The 23,014-nt window shown below is 49.3% G+C and overlaps 1 protein-coding gene across 2 annotated transcripts in view; it reads left to right on the top strand.

Annotated features, from left to right (window-relative positions):
- LOC137433825 (ubiquilin-1) overlaps nt 1-23,014 on the top strand; it is a 57,671-nt gene that overhangs the window by 1,310 nt on the left and 33,347 nt on the right. For both annotated transcript variants that reach the window (XR_013624801.1, XM_068126207.2), the window contains exons 2-6: nt 14,433-14,584; nt 14,923-15,050; nt 15,169-15,431; nt 16,223-16,381; nt 16,756-17,026. Coding sequence is in view for 1 of the 2 variants with exons in the window: in XM_068126207.2 (XP_067982308.1) it covers nt 14,433-14,584; nt 14,923-15,050; nt 15,169-15,431; nt 16,223-16,381; nt 16,756-17,026 (973 nt within the window). In the remaining variant the exon portion in view is untranslated. The remainder of the gene's footprint in view (nt 1-14,432; nt 14,585-14,922; nt 15,051-15,168; nt 15,432-16,222; nt 16,382-16,755; nt 17,027-23,014) is intronic.

Here is a 23,014-nt window from a genome sequence, read left to right as displayed (position 1 = left end):
TGGCGAGTGAACCGGGGTGTGCGTGGCGAGTGAACCGGGGTGTGCGTGGCGAGTGAACCGGGGTGTGCGTGGCGAGTGAACGGGGTGTGCGTGGCGAGTGCACCGGGGTGTGCGTGGCGAGTGAACCCGGGGTGTGCGTGGCGAGTGAACCGGGGTGTGCGTGGCGAGTGAACCGGGGTGTGCGTGGCGAGTGAACCGGGGTGTGCGTGGCGAGTGAACCGGGGTGTGCGTGGCGAGTGAACCGGGGGTGTGCGTGGCGAGTGAACCGGGGTGTGCGTGGCGAGTGAACCGGGGTGTGCGTGGCGAGTGAACCGGGGTGTGCGTGGCGAGTGAACCGGGGTGTGCGTGGCGAGTGAACCGGGGTGTGCGTGGCGAGTGAACCGGGGTGTGCGTGGCGAGTGAACCGGGGTGTGCGTGGCGAGTGAACCGGGGTGTGCGTGGCGAGTGAACCGGGGTGTGAGTGAATTGGGGTGTGTACTTCGGTACGACGGTGATGGTATGTGAGTACGGGGTACTTGGCTTGGGTGGTGGTGGTGTGTGAGTATGGAGTATTTGGGTATGGGGGGTGGGGGGGGAGGGGTGGTGGTGTGTGAGTACGAGTGACTTATATTGTGGTTGTGGTGGTGTGTGTGTGTGTTCTGGGTATTTGGGTAATGGTGAGCTGGAGCCATGAGTGTGGTGGTGGTGGTGGTGGTGGTGGTTGTGGTGGGTGTGTAAGGGGTATTTCGGTATCGGTGTGGTGGTGTGTGAGTACACAGTACTTTATTCGTGGTGGTGGTGGTGGTGGTGGTGGGTGTGTACAGGATACTTGGGTATTGCCTCGTGGTGGTGGTGGTGGGTGTGTTCAGGGTATTTGGGTAACAGTGTGGTGGTATGTGAGTACGAATTACTTATTTCATGGTTGCGGTGGTGTATGTGTACCAGGCACTTGGGTAGCAGTGCAGTGGTGGTGGTGGGTGTGTTCGGTGTGTTCGGGGTATTTGGGTAACGGTGCGGTGGTGGTATGAGTACGGGGCACTTGGCTTGGGTGTGTGGTGGTGGTCTTTGTGCGGTTGTGTGTATGTGGTATTTGGGTATAGGTGTGGTGATGGGGTGTGAGTACAAACAACACAACAACATGCATTTTAAGGCCATTTTCCCTGCTAGAGTGGGGGTTAGCCTTGCGGTCCCCATGACAATCTTCTTCATTTTGCCCTATTTTCTGCATCTCCCCTTGTTAACCCCCTTGCCCGCATTTCTTCTTCCACCATCTTTAGCCAAGTCTTTCTCGGTCTTCCCCGTCCTCGACTTCCTTCGACATTCATTTCCATCACTCTTCTCAACCAGTCACTTTCATCCTTCCTCAACACATGACCAAACCATCTCAACCTGTTCCTCTTCACAGCATCAATCACAGGCTCTATTCCCATCATCTTTCGCAATTCATCATTTGTCTTCCTCTCTCTCAACGATACTCCGCACATCCACCGAACCATTCGCATTTCCACCCTTTCCAGCCTTCGTTGCTGCTCTACGTTCATTACCCATGTCTCGCTCCCATAAATCATAACACTTCTCACACATGCAGCATACACCTTTCCCTTCAGCTTCAACGACACTCCCCTCCTCATCAGCACGCCACTCAGTTCCCGAAACTTCTTCCATGCATATCTCACTCTAGCAACCGTTGCCGAGTCGAATCCACCTTCTCCATTCAGCATGTCTCCGAGGTAGCAAAATGTTTTCACACCTTCCAGCTTCACGCCGTCTCCAAGATCCAACTCAACATTTCCGCCATCTGCAGCTCCCTCTGTGCACACCTTACATTTGAATGTAGCTGCCACACTGGTTTATGACCCTCAGACCACTACATTTTTGATGAACCCACTCAGCGCACATTGTACATTGAATGGAGTTCACTCCAACACCCTTCTTGCACCCACCCAGCACATGGCCACTTCCCAGTTCTTTCCACCTCACCACATGCTTTACCACTTGCCATCACCTTCGTCTTTCCTATATTCACCTTCAGACCTTTTGTCTCCATACATTCCTTCCACTTGTTCATCTTTTCCTTCAGTCCATCCATACTTTCCGCAATCAACACCAGATCATCTGCATACAACAACTCCCACGGTAAACCCTCCTTTGCGTTCTGAGCCAGTACTTCCATCACAGCTACAAATAGTAGTGGACTTAGTACGGACCCCTGATGCACTCCCACCTTCACCTCAAACTCACCACTGTTCCCGTCCTTCGTCCTTACAGCTGTGCGCGCTCTTTTGTACATTGCCATCACCACTCTGATCAACAATTCCTCCACTTCTAACTTCCTCAATGCCCATGTCAATAGTTTGCGTGGGACCCTATCGAATGCTTTCTCCAGATCAACAAACCCAAGAAACAACTTCTTCCTCTTCTCGATGTACTTCTGCAACTGCCTCACAATAAAGAGCGCGTCTGTTGTTCCTCTTCCTGGCATAAATCCAAACTGCATTTAGTCGATCTTCACCTTCTTCCTTATCATCATCCTCCAACACCCTTTCCAATACCTTCATTACATGCTCCAATAACTTTATCGCTCGGTACGAGCCACACTCCAGAGGGTCACCTTTCCCCTTGTATAGAGGGACGAGGGTACTCGGTTCCCAATCCACTGGAATGCGGCCTTCTTTCACCACCAGATTACAGATCTCTGTCATTCTCTTCACACCCCAACTTCCTGCTGCCTTCAACATATCTCGCACAACTCCCGGCGGCCCTCCCGCTTTTCTACTCTTCATTGCTTTTATCGCTTCCTCAACTTCCTTCTCAGTTATCTTCTCTGCTGGTCCTAAAACTGGGTTACTCTCTATGTTGCCATCCCATTCATTCTCTGTATTCAACAGCATTTCCATATATCTTTTCCATCTTCCTTTAATTCCATCTGTGTCCACAACGATTTGTCCCACTTCATCCTTCAAGCAACTCACCCCCATCACATCACACCTCTCTTTCGCTATCTGCTTTGCAATCCTGAATACCGCTCTCTGACCCTCTTCCAAATCCAAGCGTTCTCCGAACATTTTCCTACATGCCTCCTGCGCCTTTGCTACCTCTTTCTTTGCAGCCTTCCTGGCTGCCTTATAACTTTCATGCTCTGCTGTTTCTGCTCCCGTACCCTTTGCCTTCTGCCTCTCCTTGAACTTCTTCCTCTTCTCGTCAATCCTTTTTCCAACTTCATCATCCCACCACCATGTTTCCGAGTGCCTCGGTGGTCCTTTTGTCCATCCACATACCTCACCAACGGCTCCCAACAGACTATCTTTCATTGACATCCAACCACGTTCAAGCTCAACCACATCATCCTCTACCCTACTCAACCTCTCTTTTAATGCCTCCCTTTCTGTCACCTCTTTCAACCTCCACACCTTCATTCTCGGTTGGTACTTCACCCGCCGAGCTCTCCTCGCACCTTTCACCCTTATGTCGCAGACAACCAAGTGGTGCTGTGAAACAGCCTCCTCCCCCGGGATCACCTTTGTGTCCCGGAGGTGCCCCCTATCTCGCCTACGCACCATCAAGTGGTCAACGGTTGTCGTCGACCCACCTGACGTGTATGTAACAAGCTTATTATCCCCTTTCTGGAACTGAGTATTACAAATCAACAAATCAGCTCCATCAGCAAACTCCAAAATCCTTTCACCTTCTCCATTTCTCACACCATATCCGTAACCCCCATGAACTCCCTCAAAACCGTCCATACTCCTTCCCACATGTCCATTTACGTCTCCTCCTACCACAACAACTTCCTCATCTTTCACGTTTTCCATCAGCTTCTCTATCGCACACCAGAACTTGTCCTTCTCTTCACCGCTCCGACCAACCTGCGGAGCAAATCCCGAGTACTTATTTTACGAGTTACTTATAGAATTTTACTTGAGTACGAGTTACTTATTTAATGGTTGCGGTGGTGTGTGTGTACCAGGCACTTGGGTAGCAGTGTGGTGGTGGTGGTGGTGGTGGTGGGTTTGTTCGGGGTATTTGGGTAACGGTGCGGTGGTGGTATAAGTACGGGGTACTTTGCTTGGGTGTGTGGTGGTCGTCGTCGTGCGGGTGTGTGTATGTGGTATTTGGGTGTAGGTGTGGTGATGGTGTGTGAGTACACAGTACTTGATTTGTGGTGATGGTGGTGGGTGTGTACAGGGTACTTGGGTATTGCCTCGGTGTGGTGGTGTGAGTACTGTATACTTGGTTCGTGGTGGTGGTGGTGGTGGTGGTGTTGTTGTTGTTGTGTGTGTGTATGGGGTATTTGGTTATCAGTGTGGTGGTGGTGGTGGTGGTGGTGGTGGTGTGTGAGTACACAGTGCTTTATTTGTGGTGGTGGTGGTGAGTGTGTACAGGGTATTTGGGTATTGCCTCGGTGGGGTGATTGGGTGGTGTGTGTGTGTGTGTGTGTGTGTGTGTGTGTGTGTGTGTGTGTGTGTGTGTGTGTGTGTGTGTGTGTGTGTGTGTGTGTGTGTGTGTGTGTGTGTGGCGTGGTTGATGCTTGTTTGTGTATGTTGCGTGCATGGTTTGTGGTGGGTGTGCGGTGTGGTGGATGCTTGTTTTTGTGTGGTGGGTGTGCGGTGTGGTGGATGCTTGTTTGTGTGTGTTGCGTGCATGGTTTGTGGTGGGTGTGCGGTGTGGTGGATGCTTGTTTTTGTGTGTTGCGTGCATGGTTTGTGGTGGGTGTGCGGCGTGGTGGATGCTTGTTTGTGTGTGGTGGGTGTGTGGCGTGGTGGATGCTTGTTTTTGTGTGTTGCGTGCATGGTTTGTGGTGGTTGTGTGGTGTGGTGGATGCTTGTTTGTGTGTGTTGCGTGCATGGTTTGTGGTGGGTGTGCAGTGTGGTGGGTGCTTGTTTGTGTGTGCATGGTTCATGGTGGATGCTTGTTTGTGTGTGCATGGTTCATGGTGGGTGTGTGGTATGGTGAATGCTTGTTTGTGTGTGCATGGTTCATGGTGGGTGTGTGGTGTGGTGGATGCTTGTTTGTGTGTGCATGGTTCATGGTGGGTGTGTGGTGTGGTGGATGCTTGTTTGTGTGTGCATGGTTCATGGTGGGTGTGCGGTGTGGTGGATGCTTGTTTGTGTGTGCATGGTTCATGGTGGGTGTGCGGTATGGTGGATGCTTGTTTGTGTGTGCATGGTTCATGGTGGGTGTGTGGTGTGGTGGATGCTTGTTTGTGTGTGCATGGTTCATGGTGGGTGTGCGGTGTGGTGGATGCTTGTTTGTGTGTGCATGGTTCATGGTGGGTGTGCGGTATGGTGGATGCTTGTTTGTGTGTGCATGGTTCATGGTGGGTGTGCGGTGTGGTGGATGCTTGTTTGTGTGTTTCTGAAGTCGAAGAACAGCACATTGTAGAATTCTGAAGTCGACGAACAGCACATTGCAGTCGACGATCATGTTGTTCCGGAACGAAATTTCTCTTTTTCCGCACTTTGCTGTGATCACACAATACCTGGTCCATTCTTGAATAAAAGTCACATGCTTGCATGTTTTTCATGTTTGAACCAGGTTTGGATACGAGCATTAATGTCGGTATTTCAAACAAAAGCAACACGTTTTGGACCAATTGTCCTAATTTGATTATTTCATATTTACAGATCTATCGTCCTTATCTCCCATGCACGTAACAATACGTCCAGTACAAATTCCGTTGATCAAGTTGTCAGTTGGAGGTTTATTTAAGTACATTATCTGATTTTGACGTCCCATACTCTTGTAAAGCGTCTGTGCTGCCGAAGCAGATTCTTGACGGGCGTTATACTGGGTGGTTTGCCATTGCTTTCCCAGCAGTAGTTGGGCAATAATTTTTTGAATTTGTTCAGGGTGCTGGCAATAGCTCGCCAACTCTTCACGAAAGCCACCCGTGGGATCTTTACCGTCCACAAACTGCCGACAGTAGTGATGCCCGTTTAATGTCCATCCGAGGGACGGCACACATTGATGTATCACCCTGTCTGTGAAACACCGGGATGACAGTTTATAGCTCGGTCGGGGTTCAAACCCAGGCTTGACAGCTTACAGGCGAGTGTGCGTACCGCTAGGCCATCCCGCCAGCCTCTTGAGGACATTATTAAATCCATGTAGTAACATTTATCATGTGTACACTTGACAGATGGGAAGCATTGTCTTTGGACTGTGGCTCCGCCAGTGCGTGCGTAGCACATTTTATTTCCCATGATAACTTGTGAACCACGAAAGGGATTCCAACCAAACTTGACAGAAGCATGAACTGTAATACAAAGATGATCTCATTACATTTTGGCTTTGAAAGGTCAACGGTCTTGCATCATGTGACCTTTAATTGAATAACTTTGTTACCACAATAACTTTTTTGAACCGCAGGAGGGATTTCAAACAAACTTGGCACAAGTATGGAATACGATACAAAGATGAACTGATTCAATTTTGGGTTCAACAGGTCAAAGATCATGAGCTCTTTGAAAATCATTTTCCACACTCAAAAATCATACCTCAAGTTAGAAGCATCCGATGTTTTCGCGTCTACTAATCTCTCTTTTCTCTCTTGTACTTTCTTTCACGTGACCTTGAATTGAGATCAAACGTAATTCATTGGGTTGACATCTAACGTATGCGGAAGCATATCCTTGACATGAAATTATATTGTTACAGACACGACTTTGATGTTAAAGTGGGCCGAGCGGAATGGCCGTCGTGTCCGCACAAATTACCCGACTATACTCGACGTTGACGAAGTCGCGCGATGCTGGCTCAATAAGAAAAAGAAGACACCCGGCTGGATTACAATAACACAATACGACACCAGGGGTTCAGTTCTCAAGACCTCCGGAGGAGGTTATATTAAGGCGGAAGGTTAGATTACAACTACAAGAGGGACAGCATAGAAAGACAAGCACTTAGACACAATCTTATATTATTCCCAACAGACGACAGATAAACGGGACAAAGCTGACTCACACGGGGATTGATGGAAAGGACAGGCGGGTAGCGATGGCTCCAGGTGCACCTGGGCTCAAAGGTCAGAATCGACTCGGTCCGGTCCAGAGATGCGGGGAGGTCGCAGCGCTCGGATGGCGTCTTGTCTGCTCAAGCTGGGGGCGCATCTGACGTCACATCCGGCGCGGGGCCGCGTATATCCGGCGGGGAGTGACACGCCCTCGGCTCGTTAGCTCCGCCTCGTGGAATCGGCACGTTGCTTCTCATTGGGTGCGTGCGGGGGGGTTTACCAGGCTCCGCCCTTGACGAGGAGCTGACAAGGAGCCCCTTCGTGGTAACCCCGTGGAGCGCATGGTCTATGGCGCTAATCGAGCCGGTGTGAGGACGCATCCTCCCCCTCTCCGCCGCCATCTCCTCTGTTGTTGTTGTAATTGTTGGGGAAGAAGATGGAAGGAGGTATGGGAAAGGTCCTAAACTCACTACTGATGCCATATAATCACATTCTGGTGCAACGAAGAGTCATAATTAATGGAGACGAGGCCTTAACTGACATAGAATAAGAATAACTAGGAAGATGTCCGAAAGTTGTCTACGTGTGGTGCGGTGGACCTGGGCACGACATTTAATGGGGGAATAAGGGGAAGGTCGGCTCTACTGATTGTTATTTACATGCAATGGGACTAGGGAATGGGGGATTGGGGAAAGTTGGGGAGTATTGGAGAAAATAGGGGAATATTTACAAGCGGATATGGAGGCCAAATTCCATATTCGCAACATTGCACCCTTCTCTACCCTCGGGGCGTCCCGACCCGATAAATTTTTACCTACTTTAGTGTGGCACGCAATGTAGTTCCCTCTACCATTAACTCTACCCTGAGTGCGACAGTTTTACAGATATTCACAAATGAGTAAATATGTCCCCCTGCGACGTTGCACCCTTCTCCTCACAGAAACACACCCACAGGATAACCGAATCCGGAAAGAATCCTCAAACTAAACATACAGCCGGTAGGGAGCATTATTTACAAGATTACGCTGATATCTACACTACGATCCAGGACCTGTCTTTGGAGGAACACATGCAGATGTTATGCATAGAGAGAGCGCGCTTGCCAGCATCGATACACCAACCCACGAGTGCTCTGTGGCCGACGGCCTTTAATAACGTGCAGAGCACCCTTTCCCAGCATCAAAAGCACCACCCCACCACCAATCGGTGCAGTCACCATTGTTCAATGATTAAAAATAATGCGACAACCCCTAACCCTGCAGGTGTCTCTTGCTCTTCTTGTGGTGCACTTGGTGTCAACTAAAAGTGGTTCACCTGTATGGCATAGGTGCCACGTTGACCCATAGGTCCATCCCCGGGTGGTGCTTGGCCGCAAACGAACTGCGGTCCATTGTGGGTGGCCACAAACATTGCGGTCCATATGGTGTATCGATCCCGGCAGCAAACAGCGAAAGTGCAGGCCCACAACTGCGCAGCCAGCACCTCTCTCTCCTCTCTCTCTACCCCAAAGCCAGATCCTCGGAGGTGGGAGACAAAAGAAGAAACAAGTGAGTAAGGTGGTAAGGGCGCAAAAGTGCACGCAATACAAGATGATGCACACTGGGGGCACATGGGAACCAGGTGAGACAGGTACGTTCCTATCGTACGCCCCCCCCCCCACCAGGTAACCTACATGGCCCCTCCCTTACCCCTTACTGTATCCACAAAACACAACACTACCCATAAACATCTACTTTACAAATCGACAAACATCCCTACTGTCTTCCCCGTTCCTCCCATAAACCAAATTCGTCTTCTCTCCCTCCTAACCAATCAAATTTGCCATTTTCAACTCTCATCAAAATTTGCCATCTCCAACTCAACATCATAATTTGCTATCACCAATTCATCATCAGTCCCTCCTAGGGAGGGAGAGATGGAATCACCCCAATGTCTCATCCACGTCGTGATGCGTCTCACAATCCACACAGCAATTTCATTTTCTGCAACAAAACAAAGAAAACACAGGTGTGGAGTCATCATCATCACCACAGGTAAGTGGCTGCGTATGGTGCGACAGGTTCTTCAATCCTAACTATTTCCTAAATGACTTTAACAACTTTACACTACCCGGGGTCTTTCTCCGGCCAAACCATTGGCCCTCTTACACTATGGGTTCTAAAAACCAATTCCCATTGGCCAAACTGTGGTGCTCTTCAATTTGGGGTCTCACTCCCCCGATTCATCTCCCGGTGCCCTCGTACAATTTCTGGGCTGCGACGTGTACCTCTCCCAGTGGGTCTACCCACCTGCACACCTCCACCACTGCAGTTGCCTCCGAGCTTACCTGCTCCTTACCCTAACCTAACTACCAGGGGAAGGCCCTCTGGCTCTCTCCCCACTCCGTGCCCTCTCTGGCACTGGGCTGCCCGATCCACACCCGGGATCCTCAGGCACCCACTCACAACTACCGGCTCCCAGAGCCCACCTGCGGCCTCACCTGGCCGACATCCTCACAGTGGTGGAGTGCCCAACCAACTACACACACTAACAGGCTACACGCCCAGCCATTTCCACAACACTAATGCACCCATCCACAACACCATTCTGCAACCGCACCACAAATGCCAATATCCAACCACAATTTACCTGCACCCTCTACCTAACACTTACACTACCCGCCCCGGGTACTCGTGAAAGGGGTCCACTCTTCCCCCATTCACACCTTCGCACCATGCACACCACTCCGTACCACTCACTCCAACTCTCTCCACACACCTGTACTTGCACACCTGTGCTCTCATTCTTGGTGCCGCCTGCACCCTTCTCTCCCCAAGCGCATTCGCGCTGATCCACACACTCACTACTCATACACTGCTCCACACACCTGTCCAGTTGCACACCTGTGCAATCACACCTGTTCAATTCTCACACACACAGCATCATCTCAGCTAACTACGCCCTTCTGAAACTTGCGCTTCCCAGTCGTCCCTTTAAACTATTGCGCTCCCACGTCATTATCATCCACACTAATCTACCTGCGTCCCTACTACAGGTATCAGTCACTAACTAAACTTAACGTCACCTAAGGTCATCTTCTCTAGATCCCTATCAATATAACCTAACCCACCCGGGCTAGTTTTCACTGCCATACACCCCATAAACTATTGCTCCTTTGCCCCCACCTGTGAGGGATGGTGGATTTGCCATCCCACCACATCGGGGGTCTCTCACTACCAATTTTGCACATCAAATTTCAACAAATTAAAAATTTGCCAATCACTGCCCATCATCTGCCAATCACTACTGCCAATCCCTTGCCAATCATCAAATTTTGTTTTTCTCTAATTTTGGGTCCAAAACACTAACCTCATCACCCAGTCGACTCACTAATACCTCTCGGTGCGCCAATCCCTGTCCAAAGCCCGGCTTCGTAAAGCCAAGCAATGGATGCTGGTTGTTTTGTGCCAGCGGCTGAATGCGTCCGGCACTCGGTGCAGGGACGGGGGCTTACCCGGGCCGAGATCCCACGCATCACCTCGGCGCGGAGCCATCCAATGTCCCGATCTCGACCTGCCGGCACGTCTCAACAAAACGTGGTCGCCATAACGACCCTTCCTATCGGGCTGCCAGCTCCGCCTAGTGGAGCACGGACGCGGCCGTCCAAAGCGAGGCCCAGCACGCACCGAGGGCCCGATTCGGCTATAAGTCGTTCTCAACTCTACCCCATCTAACGTCGATGCTTCACCTGCATGCTTACATCCCGCAGCCCGTTCCTTGCTCACACATCCAGCTGTGCCCATGCTCCTCGTACCCTTCCTTACACACCCAGGTACCCTCATTCCACTCACAGCCTTGGTCACACACCTGACCACCGAACACTTTGGCACACATTCGTCGCTCGCACACCTCACCAATACACCGCTTCGCACCCCCTCCTCGGTCACCTCCTCTGTGACAATCACAGGTGTGCCCTCATTCGCACACCCAACCACGTGCCTCACCACCAACTCCAGCGTGCATTCCCACTCACGCTCTACCATTCCAGGTGTGCATCCTTCCATCCCAGGTGTACATCCTCGCTCACCTGTCACAACTAACTCACGCTCCATGTCACTCTCACTACTCTCACCACCACTCTTGACAACGCACTCACCCTTACTCTTGACAGCACACTCTTTCCCCATGCACCTGTCCGTCACACACCTTTCTCGCGCACACTCTCCCGTTACACCCTCTGTAACACTCACCACAGGTGGACACTCTTCCTTACTTCTGACAGCGCACTCTTTCCTCATGCACCTGTCCGTCACACACCTTTCTCGCGCACACTCTTGCGCACACTCTCCCGTCACACCCTCTGTAACACTCACCACAGGTGGACACTCTTCCTTACTTCTGACAGCGCACTCTTTCCTCATACGCCCCAGAGTCGGATTTCCTCGCACACCTCCTTTTTCGCACACCAGACCTGTCGCACACTTCACCAATGGCCTCTCACGAACACCCGGGTCTATCTCGACCCCCAAGCCTCTTAAATCACCTGGCGCATCATACGCACGACCATATTGGTCACCACTTACACCGGGTCCTCTTCCTCTTCGCTTCTCCTCCATCACCTGCGAATCCCTCATCCGGTTAATGAGCACATCATCACGATCCAAACACAGACTTTGGACCAATTCTTTTATCTCCTCTTTTATCTCTTTCTTATCCCCTCTCCGTCGCTTCTTAATTTCGCTCATCCCTTCTTCCACTTCTTCTAATTTGTGCTTCACCTCTTTTATTCCCCGGTACGTCTCCTCAAGCTCATCCTCTAAGGCTACCTTGACCGTTTCCAGGTGCGTCCTCACCTGCCGGTCCTTCGTCTCCATTACCTCTACCACCTCGTCCAACCTCGTTGTCAGTCCCTCTCGTACCATCTGACATTCCCTCTTCGTCGCTATCAAGTCGTTTTTTATGTCGTTTTGTGTCGCTTTTAAACCTCCCAATACCGCAGTGTTCCTTTGAACCTGCTCCGTTAGTCCTTTTTGTCCCTCCGTCAGCTGTTCCACCTCCTGCGTCAGGACCTCTATGCCCCCTTGTAACTTTACAGTCCCCTTTCTCACCTCCTTTTCCATGTGCTCCTCACAGTGCCTCACCTCCTCGCGCACTCCTCCGACCTCACTCACTCCTCTTCTGATCTCCTCTCCCATCACTTGCATCTCCTGCCCAGATGCCACCCTCATCTGCTCCATTTCCTCCCTGTGAGCATCCAGTTTGGTTTCTACCCCCATTCTGACCCCCTCTATCTGCTGCCCCATTTGGTTAACTTCCCTTTCCGCTTGGTCCCTCATGTCCCTCAATTTGCCTTCCATACTGTTTTCTAACCCCTCTAACCCTTTTTTCACTCCCTCTATTTGATTCTCCTGGGCAGCCATTCTATTTTCTACCCCCTCTAACCCATGTCTCACCTCTTTTATCCCATTGTCTAACCCCTCAAAATTTTTGTCTAACTTCTCAAAATTATTGTCTAACTTCTCACCAGTACCCCTCGCTGCGTCCCTCATTACCCCCATTTCGTTTCCCATTACCCCCAATTGCTCATTCTGAGCCTCCATCCGGTTCCCCATTACCCCCAATTGCTCATTCTGAGCCTCCATCCGGTTCCCCATTACCCCCATTTGGTTTCCCAACCGCTCACTATCAGCCCTCATTCCCACCATTTGTTCCATAAGGGCCCTCATTTGCAGGAGGAAAAGGTTCGAATCCACCAGGGGCGCTGCCGCGGGCGTGGACGCCGTGGCCACCTCGTGCGTGACAACGCTATTTTGCGACCCTGCCGCCCTCACTGCTTCGCTCTCCTCCTGTCCCTCATGTCCCTCAATTTGGTCCTGGACCGACCCTGCTTCACTCTCCCCTACCGGACCCCAGCCGTCTTGATCCGCCATAGCGCGACTTTCAAAATTCGAGTTTCGTAACACAAATCCAAATTTTGCTGTTATAATTTCGTCGAGCGCAGTAACCGCGGGACCGCGCTCCGGATCGATTTTGTCGAGCGCAGTACGCGCTCCGAATCGATTTTCCCTCCCAAAATTTGGGCCTAACTAATTTAGTCCCGGGTCCGAATCTCACTCCTCGACACCAATTGTTACAGACACGACTTTGATGTTAAAGTGGGCCGAGCGGAATGGCCGTCGTGTCCGCACAAATTACCCGACTATACTCGACGTTGACGAAGTCGCGCGATGCTGGCTCAATAAGAAAAAGAAGACACCCGGCTGGATTACAATAACACAATACGACACCAGGGGTTCAGTTCTCAAGACCTCCGGAGGAGGTTATATTAAGGCGGAAGGTTAGATTACAACTACAAGAGGGACAGCATAGAAAGACAAGCACTTAGACACAATCTTATATTATTCCCAACAGACGACAGATAAACGGGACAAAGCTGACTTACACGGGGATTGATGGAAAGGACAGGCGGGTAGCGATGGCTCCAGGTGCACCTGGGCTCAAAGGTCAGAATCGACTCGGTCCGGTCCAGAGATGCGGGGAGGTCGCAGCGCTCGGATGGCGTCTTGTCTGCTCAAGCTGGGGGCGCATCTGACGTCACATCCGGCGCGGGGCCGCGTATATCCGGCGGGGAGTGACACGCCCTCGGCTCGTTAGCTCCGCCTCGTGGAATCGGCACGTTGCTTCTCATTGGGTGCGTGCGGGGGGGTTTACCAGGCTCCGCCCTTGACGAGGAGCTGACAAGGAGCCCCTTCGTGGTAACCCCGTGGAGCGCATGGTCTATGGCGCTAATCGAGCCGGTGTGAGGACGCATCCTCCCCCTCTCCGCCGCCATCTCCTCTGTTGTTGTTGTAATTGTTGGGGAAGAAGATGGAAGGAGGTATGGGAAAGGTCCTAAACTCACTACTGATGCCATATAATCACATTCTGGTGCAACGAAGAGTCATAATTAATGGAGACGAGGCCTTAACTGACATAGAATAAGAATAACTAGGAAGATGTCCGAAAGTTGTCTACGTGTGGTGCGGTGGACCTGGGCACGACATTTAATGGGGGAATAAGGGGAAGGTCGGCTCTACTGATTGTTATTTACATGCAATGGGACTAGGGAATGGGGGATTGGGGAAAGTTGGGGAGTATTGGAGAAAATAGGGGAATATTTACAAGCGGATATGGAGGCCAAATTCCATATTCGCAACAATATATTTCTCGTCGTATCTGCTCTGTAATGTAATGGGGGTTATAACCAACATTTGGAATGAGTGAGACATGGTCTCTCGGAGCCATCGGAGACTGGGGCAAGAATATGTGGAAGGGGGAAGAGATAAAATGGAGGATAAGGAGTTTATTTGAGAGAAGGAAGAGGGGTTTGAGAGATGTGGTGGTGGTTAGGGCAGATCCTTGTTCGCACCTGAAAAGGCAGGCGGTCTCTTTGGTGAAGGTGTTTCACTGGTTAATATGAGTGTGAGGCTCGGATGTGATAACGTAACTTTTGATGCTTCATGTAACGCGTTGTGTTGAACAGTTCAAGGTTGAGATCGGCAAGAGGTTCAAAGCACAGCACGAGCAGCTGGTTCTCATCTTCGCCGGCAAGATTCTGAAAGACCCCGATTCACTAACGCATCATGGAATCAAGGACGGTCTCACGGTGCACCTGGTTATCAAGACGCAGGGCAGGTTGGTAATCCAAGATTCCTTCCTCTGGGCCTCGACGTTATTGATTCCGATGCATGCCTTCATTTGGCGCTTCTTGTCCATTCATTGTGAATTCTACCACTTCCTATCCCTTTGCATCATCGACTGTGGTGTGAATGTGAAGAGATGAAATGTGTTCCATGGCATCTCTTTTGATCTTGTCAAGTGTCTAACAAACCATAAATGACTAGTTTTGAAACTTTTTCATTGGTGAAATTGCATATCCAAAACTTTAAAGTGTTTCTACCTGTTGGATGTGCGGCTAGTTTTATTGGATTGTCATGGTGATGGCCTCGATTGTTTTGCCATTTCCTCTGCAGGTCCACGGAGCAATCCACAAAATCTGAGGCAGCGGAGCCCTCTGGAAGCGGTCAATCTACGAGCAGTCAACAGAGCACCACCACTGCAGAGGTTCCCTCGTCGCCTTCCACGGGCACCTTTCCCTTGTGTACGTAGCTAAAGATGTACACTTGCCTCATGCCGTTGCATATTTTTGTTTGCAGCGTTCCATTTTGAATGGTGCCCTCTTTTCCTGCACTATCTCTGTTTCCTTCTCTATTTTGCAGCTGGATTTGGAAACTTGGCGAGTCTTGGAAGCCTGGGCCTCGGTTCATCTAACTTCGTGGAACTACAACAACAGATGCAGCGGCAGCTTCTCGCCAACCCCGAGCTGCTGAGCCAGATAATGGAGAACCCGTTGGTGCAAAGCATGATGGCCAACCCGGAGATGATGCGACAGCTTCTAATGGCAAATCCGCAGATGCAGCAGCTTATGGAGCGCAACCCTGAGATCACACACATGCTCAACAACCCAGAGCTGCTGCGTCAGGTCTGTGACATCGCCACTCGCGTGCATGCTGAAATGGCATAGCTCATGTTCATCAAAACGGTTGTCCCCATAAACTCGCCGTTTTTAGCTCCGCCTATGTCCATGTCTGTCCGTTGGCTCCGTCTATGTCCGTGTCTGTCGTTCCGTCATGCTATCTCCTGAACGGTTGGCAGAAATTCATCAAACTTTGTCGTTATGAGCATAACATGGTAATGTGTGAGAACAGTATCATTTTTGGCTCTGCCCCTGGGTCCCTGGGGAGGGGTCAAAAGGTCTGATATAAAAAAAACTGCAATAATGCCATTTTCTTATGAAACTTTGCATATGCAGTCAATATTGGGGGACACATTAAATATGTAGCAGGAACAATTTCTTTGGATTTTACCCCAGATAATGTAAAAGCGGTGTGGTCATTGGGGTCAAAACAGAAGATTTTTCGAAACTCCAAATTTAATATTGGGTCTTTCCTTGTGGAACTTTCTGCTATCTTTCAAACTTTCTTTCGGTTCGGTAGAAAGCAAGGGGATTTGCGATGGTGTGCTATCGACATGTTTCTAGTTCTATAGTAATTTTTTAGAATATTTGAAATTGGCAAGGTTGTAGTCGCTTTAACTCACGCTCCACAAAGTTTCCTCAGGTAAATATTGTATATACCAGCATGATAGCTACGACCCCTCAGATGGTGGAGTTTGGATTCTTGCTGCAGCTTAATGGCTGTTATTGAGAGCACAGGTTTCTGATGCTTCATTTCCCACACCCTCCACCCTCCCAAACCCACTCATTAATACTAGACTATGGAGCTAGCCCGGAATCCAGCCATGCTGCAGGAGATGATGCGGAACCAAGACAGAGCATTAAGCAACCTGGAGAGTATCCCTGGGGGTTACAATGCTCTGCGCAGGATGTATACGGACATACAGGAACCAATGCTGAGTGCTGCACAGGAACAGGTATCCCCAAAAAGCACGGTTCCATTAACTGCACTTTATTGATCATTCAATGGTACCTTTGGTGTTTGAATTATTATAATAGGAACTGTCATCATCTTCATCTTCGTCGTTTTCAATATGCAATTTGTCCTGTAATGTAAATTATTGGGTCGATGTTATGAATAAGGTTTGCTGGTCAAAGTCTGGCACTGACCCAATGATTGCAGTTGTGTGTTTAGGCTTTTCGATGAGATAAACACCCTGCCACTCTATCTCTAAGTGCATTATGTTGCTGAGTGCCAGATAATCTGTTCTATTTTATCCAGAATGTACCTCGGCCTCCCCTTTGTTCCCTGCATCATCCCTGCCCTCAATCCAATGTGTGCTGTTCCTAGTTTGGAGGAAATCCCTTCGCTTCGCTTCTCAGCAGCAATTCTGCACCTATGGCCGGGCAAGGAGATGTTCCAGTCGACAGTAACCTGCAGCCATCGCGTACAGAGAACCGAGAACCTCTTCCGAACCCATGGGCCCCCCAGGGCAGTGGTTCTGAAGGACGGGCGCGTGTGCCTGGTTCTTCGACTACAGCGACGACGGCGGGTGGAAGCACGGCACAAGTCACGCCGAGTATTTCAAATCCCTTGGGAGTTTCAGCGGGCACGGCAACGGGTTGGTGATTTGAGCGGACACAGCATACAGGCCAACATTGTTGAGGCTTTTAAAATGCTCGCATCAATAGTTGTTTGCAACGGTTTGGGAGAAGTTCTGTTGGCAAGCCAAAAAGCGATGTGATTCATCCAAACTAATCCTGGGTGATATTTCGAGAGAGAATTTAGTACAGTATTCATATGATGCTCTCTACTGATGTGCAGATGCATCCCAGGCAAATTTCAAAGGCATTGACATTATTTATTGCTTTCCTGAAGCCATTGGCCAACCCCTGCTTTGCAGGGAAAAATGGCCTCTAAAGGTGGTTCTTCTTCTTCTGAAGCAAATAAAATAACGCATCAAATTACTATCCCCACTGTTTTTGAAAACAAACCGGGGGCATCTTGTATTCGGCTCCGTCATGCTATCTCCTCCTACATGATTGTGCAGAAATTCACCAAACTTATGATCACCACATGGCAAGATGTGAGAACAGTATCATTTTGGCCTTGCCCTGCTGGGTGGGGTCAAAAGGTCAAATACAAAACATGAGAAAAATGACCACAGTGTGGTCACCAGCTGTGACGTGTAGAATCATGACGATATCCGTTGCAATAAGCGCGACCAAATTCGACCAGTCATTAAATTATACGCATGCACTAGCGTCTTTTTGTCTTTCAGTTCTGGTCTTGTCCTTTGTTTTGCGACGCAACATGCTTCATCAACTGATTACATATAATGTATGGACGTGAATGTTATTTCCGTTAATGTCAATGTTAATTCATTAATGTTATTTATTAATGTTAATTCTGGGTGGCAGAGGGATAATTTGAAACGGGCTTGGTCGGTAGGGGAAGTCCGAGTGTATGCACATGCGCTATTCAATAATTACACCTAATTTGTGTCGAGTTCTGTGAAACGAGATTGATATGAAAACATTCATGTTGTCTTTGTTGCTAAATTTATTCTGGTTTCTTCAAACATATCTCGATTTTAGACCGTGATGTTCTTACCTCGTACCAACGCACGTCCAAGTGTATGCGCATAATGAATGAATGAATGAATGAATGATCGTTTTAAGGCCATTTTCCCCGCTAGAGCAGGGGTTAGCCTTGCGGGCCCCATGACAATCATGGTTCCCTGTTTGAGGCAATGTTTTATGGCCGGATGCCCTTCCTGACGCCAACCCTTGGTCACGCTCTTACGATGCGCAGGGATACGGTGTACCTATTCTAAATCGGGGTACACACCGTGATCATTCATCCCAGCAAGCTGGTACTCAATTTGCCGACCTCGGAAGGATGACAGGCTGAGTCAACCCCCTGGCGTTAATTCAGCGATCGACCGGGATTCGAACCCAGGATCCTAGGATCCCAAGCCGGCACCCTAACCGCTAAGCCAACACCAGGGATAATTGCGCATGCGCTATTCAAAAAGGCACCCCAACAACAAGAACAACAACGCAGTCCTCTCATAGAGCTGCTCGTCGCAGCTAAAAAGGCAATTAAGGGCACATTTTAAAGCATTAAAAAATATAAAAATGAAACCTTGTACAACATATGTAATCACCATTGGGGGACATTAAATATTCAACAATTGTTTTGATTTGACCCCCAGTTCATTCCACAAAGGTTGGGACTTTGGGTCATGGGTCAAAATGGGAATTCTTTTTTTAACCCAAAATCTGATATTGGGTCATTCCTGGTGAAATGTTTTGCCATCTATGAACTTTGCTTCAGGTTGGAAGCCTGGGTGTTTGCGATGGCATGCCATCGTCTTCTGTTTTGTTTGGGGGATGTTTGGGAACCAGTTGATGCTGCAAATAAACCACCTGATACACACACGGAGGAGGGCATTAAATACGTAAAAATCCCCTTATTTCGATATTTCAAGACAGTTATGTCACTGGCTTCTGGTAAATTGTGGGTGATTCATTTTCTATCAAAACTATGCTTTCATTCGCACCATTTATCAGGGTTCGCACAGTCCTTGAAATTCTTGGAAAAATGAAAAGGCATTTTCCAATATGGGAAGTCCAAAAAAAACTTATCGAAGTCCTTGCAAATTCCTGGAAAATCGAGAAAATTGCACAAACATAAATTTGCCAGGCCCCTGGTCGGAATTGTTTATTATGCCAGCCTCTTTGAGGGAATGTTACCAATTATAACCTCTTCCAGGGATTTGCCATTAAAGTCGTGCCGAAATGGTTTCCAAAAGTTTTTTTTTTTAACCAAAAATTGTTGATATTATGATGCAAAAAAAAAAGAAGCCAAAATGGTTTCTCCTGTGCAAAATCTGCAATGATGAGTCGCCACATTATATGTACTTTTGTGGAATAGTTTATTATAAGAAGGCACAGGACGACGAAAATAGAGAATGCTGGGATAAATGAAGCACATTCACATTTCGATACATAATCAAAATGGCCATGAGCACACAATGAACTAAAGGGTACTCTGCGGGGTCTTTTAAATGATACCGGTACCAGGGATCAAAAATGCTCCACCATAATATGCCGTACCTAGATTGGAAAACATGTGACTGAATCGTTTTACGACATGGTCAGGTCGTGCATACATTACACAAGTGCTGACAGAAAAGTCCCAATTTAGCAGGAAGTAGCGACTCTGAGTCTGGTTGATGTTGATGTTGATGTTGATGTTGATGTTGATTGTGAAGGGAAAGGAAAAGCAAACTTGAAGAATGTCAAAACTTTGCTATTTAAATTATTTGTGGCTGAAGCACCTCGACTATCGGGATTGGCTCATGGAGTCCACTGCGAGAAGAAATTGGATATCTGGAATATGAGGCAAAGCACACTTCAGAGTCACGCTACAGGCGCCAAGCACCAAAACATGGCGTCACATATGATTGCAAATGACTGGTCTAACTCCCTTATTACGAAATTATTTGGCTCCAGGACAGGAATTTACACTTCAGTTGTATTTTGTATATATTGTTACGGATCTCGGTCGTCGGCGCTCCCCTTATCAAGGGGGGGTTAATCCCCTTGTCTTTTTGTCTGGCCGACCCGAGTCCTTGGAAGTTATAACGTTCCTTCCGGTCGGTGGTAAATAGGGTTGTTGGTCGAGTCTTCGTCCAATTACCTAAGTACGACCACCGGCCGTGAAGCAAGGAGATAACTCCCGCTCGAACCACGGATACGATGGAATATGCCGAGCGGATAGCAATCCGCGATCTGAGCCGTTAACAATGGGACTAAACCCGATTATAAGCGGTTCCTAATCGTGCCACGTTTACCCAATGATAGAAAGGACGGATGCGATCGGATGGAGAGGAAACCAGAAGGTAGGAAGAACAAAGATGGGTTTATTAACAAATGTACAGAAGAAGAGGAAACTAAAGGATGTACAGGAAGAAGAAGAAGAAGAAGAAGAAGCAGCAAACAGGGCAGTCTTATTCTAATAGTCATATTCTAATACCCCAGACAAACATACACACTCACACGGGGATTGTAGCTGGTGGATGGTCAGGTAGAGGGTCCAGGCTCCAGTCGACTCCAGTCCAGCGGGCGAAACCCGGCAGGCAGCTCCCCGCGTAGTTGAACGTGACCGGACCTTATATATAGCGGGGGGGGGGGGGGGGGGGGGAGGCTGGTGTCCTGCGTACGTAATATTTGTACGGTCGTGCAAAACGCACCCTCTCCAATGTTCTCTAATACAAGCGCGCTCTTCTTCAACAAGTCTCGTACAAGTTCTTTGAAATGCGCGCTCTCCCATCCGAGTCCTCTCGCAAAGGTGTGCTCCGTATCAGACCCGTTACGACAAGCGCTCTCATCAAAAGTCCAAGTTCGTGTGCGCAGTCCTTTTTACCGCCAACCTTCCACTCGAGTGCTTCGCGCGAGTCCTTTTTATAACTCTTCGCGCGATTACTCCGCGAGCCAAATAGCCATGCCTGCCAGCGATGTTACCTCAGCCCTGGTTGGCTGGTGAGGGCTTACGGGCCACGCCTTTGACGGCTGGTTGACAGGCCACACCTTCTTCTTGGCGTTCCGCCCCCTTTTTCCTCGGGCCTAACCGCATGGCTTATGGCGTCGTTTGAGCGAGCTATGAGGCACCGACTGTAGGGGCGCGTAATGGCGTCGCTTGGAGAGGGAGTTCACAAAATGGACGGAATGGGCCTACTCTTATTTGATCGACGCAACGCAGATTCAACTATTGGAAACACGGCCTTATCTAAAACACATACTAATGAAATAACTGAGTTCCGATGGTGGCGTACGTGTTGCTTGTGGGCTAACTAGGGGTGCTACGTTTAACCTTTAATGTCATATTTACAAGTGATGTCATATTTACAAGTGTGGGTTCTAAAACCGCAACACTGCACCCCCCCTTTTTCCAGTCTCGACCCGAGCCGAAACAAAAGGGACTATCTTTTAAATTAATGTGACACTTAGGTGTGGTTTCCCTCTACTTTTAACCTCACCCTGAGTGCGACAGTTTTAACACTAGATATGTCCCAACTGCTGCGTTGCATCCTACCTAACTGATTCACGCCCACAATTAACCGAATTACGGAATGTCTTCAAACTAAACATTTAGCCGGTGGGGAGCATTATTTACAAGACACTAATTATTTACAAACTGCAACCCAGGACCTGTCTTTTGTGGGAAAAGAAGAACTTTTGAGAAGGGGAAATGCCATTGCCATGCACTGCACCGATACACCATACCATATGTACCCATAAAATGAATGCACCATAATAAACAAAAAATGCACCATAAAAGCACCATCCATGAAAAAGGCACAAAACACATTTCAAAAATAATAAATGGTGTCTTCTTCTTCTCTTCTCTGCTGGGCCGATGTTTCTGGCTGTCTTCTTGCTTGATGTTATTTATTTAATAAAAAGGGCACACACCGCGTCCGCCGTCCGCTTTTTATTATTTGTATGGCCAGCAGGGCCAACTCAGGTGGTCCACCTGCATGGCATCGATGCCACTTAAAACAGTGGTCCACAAGCCAGATACTGCTGGCAACAATGGTCGGTCCCAGCAGAGGTGCCAGGCCACAGAACGTGTGGTCCATAAGTTGTGCCAGGCCACAGAACGTGTGGTCCATATGGTGCATCAGTGCAGGCAGGAGGCAGCAAGGGTGCAGGTGCACAACTGCGGACACCTGCACACACCCCTCGGGCACAAAATAACATGGTCCATGAGTGGGGAAGAAGACAAGCAGAGCTAGCAAGGGCGCAAGGGTACACATAAAAACAAGGCAATGCGACATGAAGGGCACGGGAGAGCGAGCTGAGAAAGCTCGTCCCGAGTGTACGTCACTCCCCCGCCACCTACTCTACCCTTGCCCCTACCCCGTATTTACACAATTTACCAATTTCATTGCTACCGTCTTGTCCCCCATATCTCCCCTAAACCAAATTCGTCCCCAATCCCTCCCAAATTCGTCCCCAATCCCTCCCAACGAAGGAAGGGATGGAATAAACCACAATGTCTCACCCACGTCCTGATGCGTCTTACATTCCAAATGCTTGCAAAAACTGGTGTGGAGTTCAATCACCCAGGTGAGTGGATGCGGATGGTGCGAAGAGATTTTCTCCTATCTATCTTCCTAATTGACATTAACTCTTTTTACTCTACCCGGGGTCTTGCCCTGCCAATCCATTGGCCACCTTTACTCTATGTGGTTGTAAAAACCAATTCCCATTGCACATACTGTGGCGCGCTCCCAATTTGGGGTCTCACTCCCCCGATTTTTCTACCTGTGCCCTCGCACAATTTCGGGGCTGGGTCGTGTGGCTCACCAGCGGGTCTGCTCACCTGCACACCTTCGCCACTGTAGTGGCCACCCGAGCTTATCTAGCTCCTTACCCTAACCTGGGGAAGGCCCTCTGGCTCCCTTACCCCACTAATGCCCCCTCTGGCATCGGGCTACCCGGGTCCTCTCTCGGGATCCACGGGCCCCACTGAACTCTACTACCTGGCTCCCAGAGCCTACCTGCGGCCTCACCTGGCCGACAGACTACCAGTGGCG

This window comes from Myxine glutinosa, chromosome 10 (genome assembly GCF_964187855.1).
Source record: "Myxine glutinosa chromosome 10, kmMyxGlut1.1, whole genome shotgun sequence".
In the NCBI taxonomy this organism is placed as follows: Eukaryota; Metazoa; Chordata; class Myxini; order Myxiniformes; family Myxinidae; genus Myxine; species Myxine glutinosa.
This window is presented reverse-complemented; position numbering and strand designations above follow the sequence as displayed.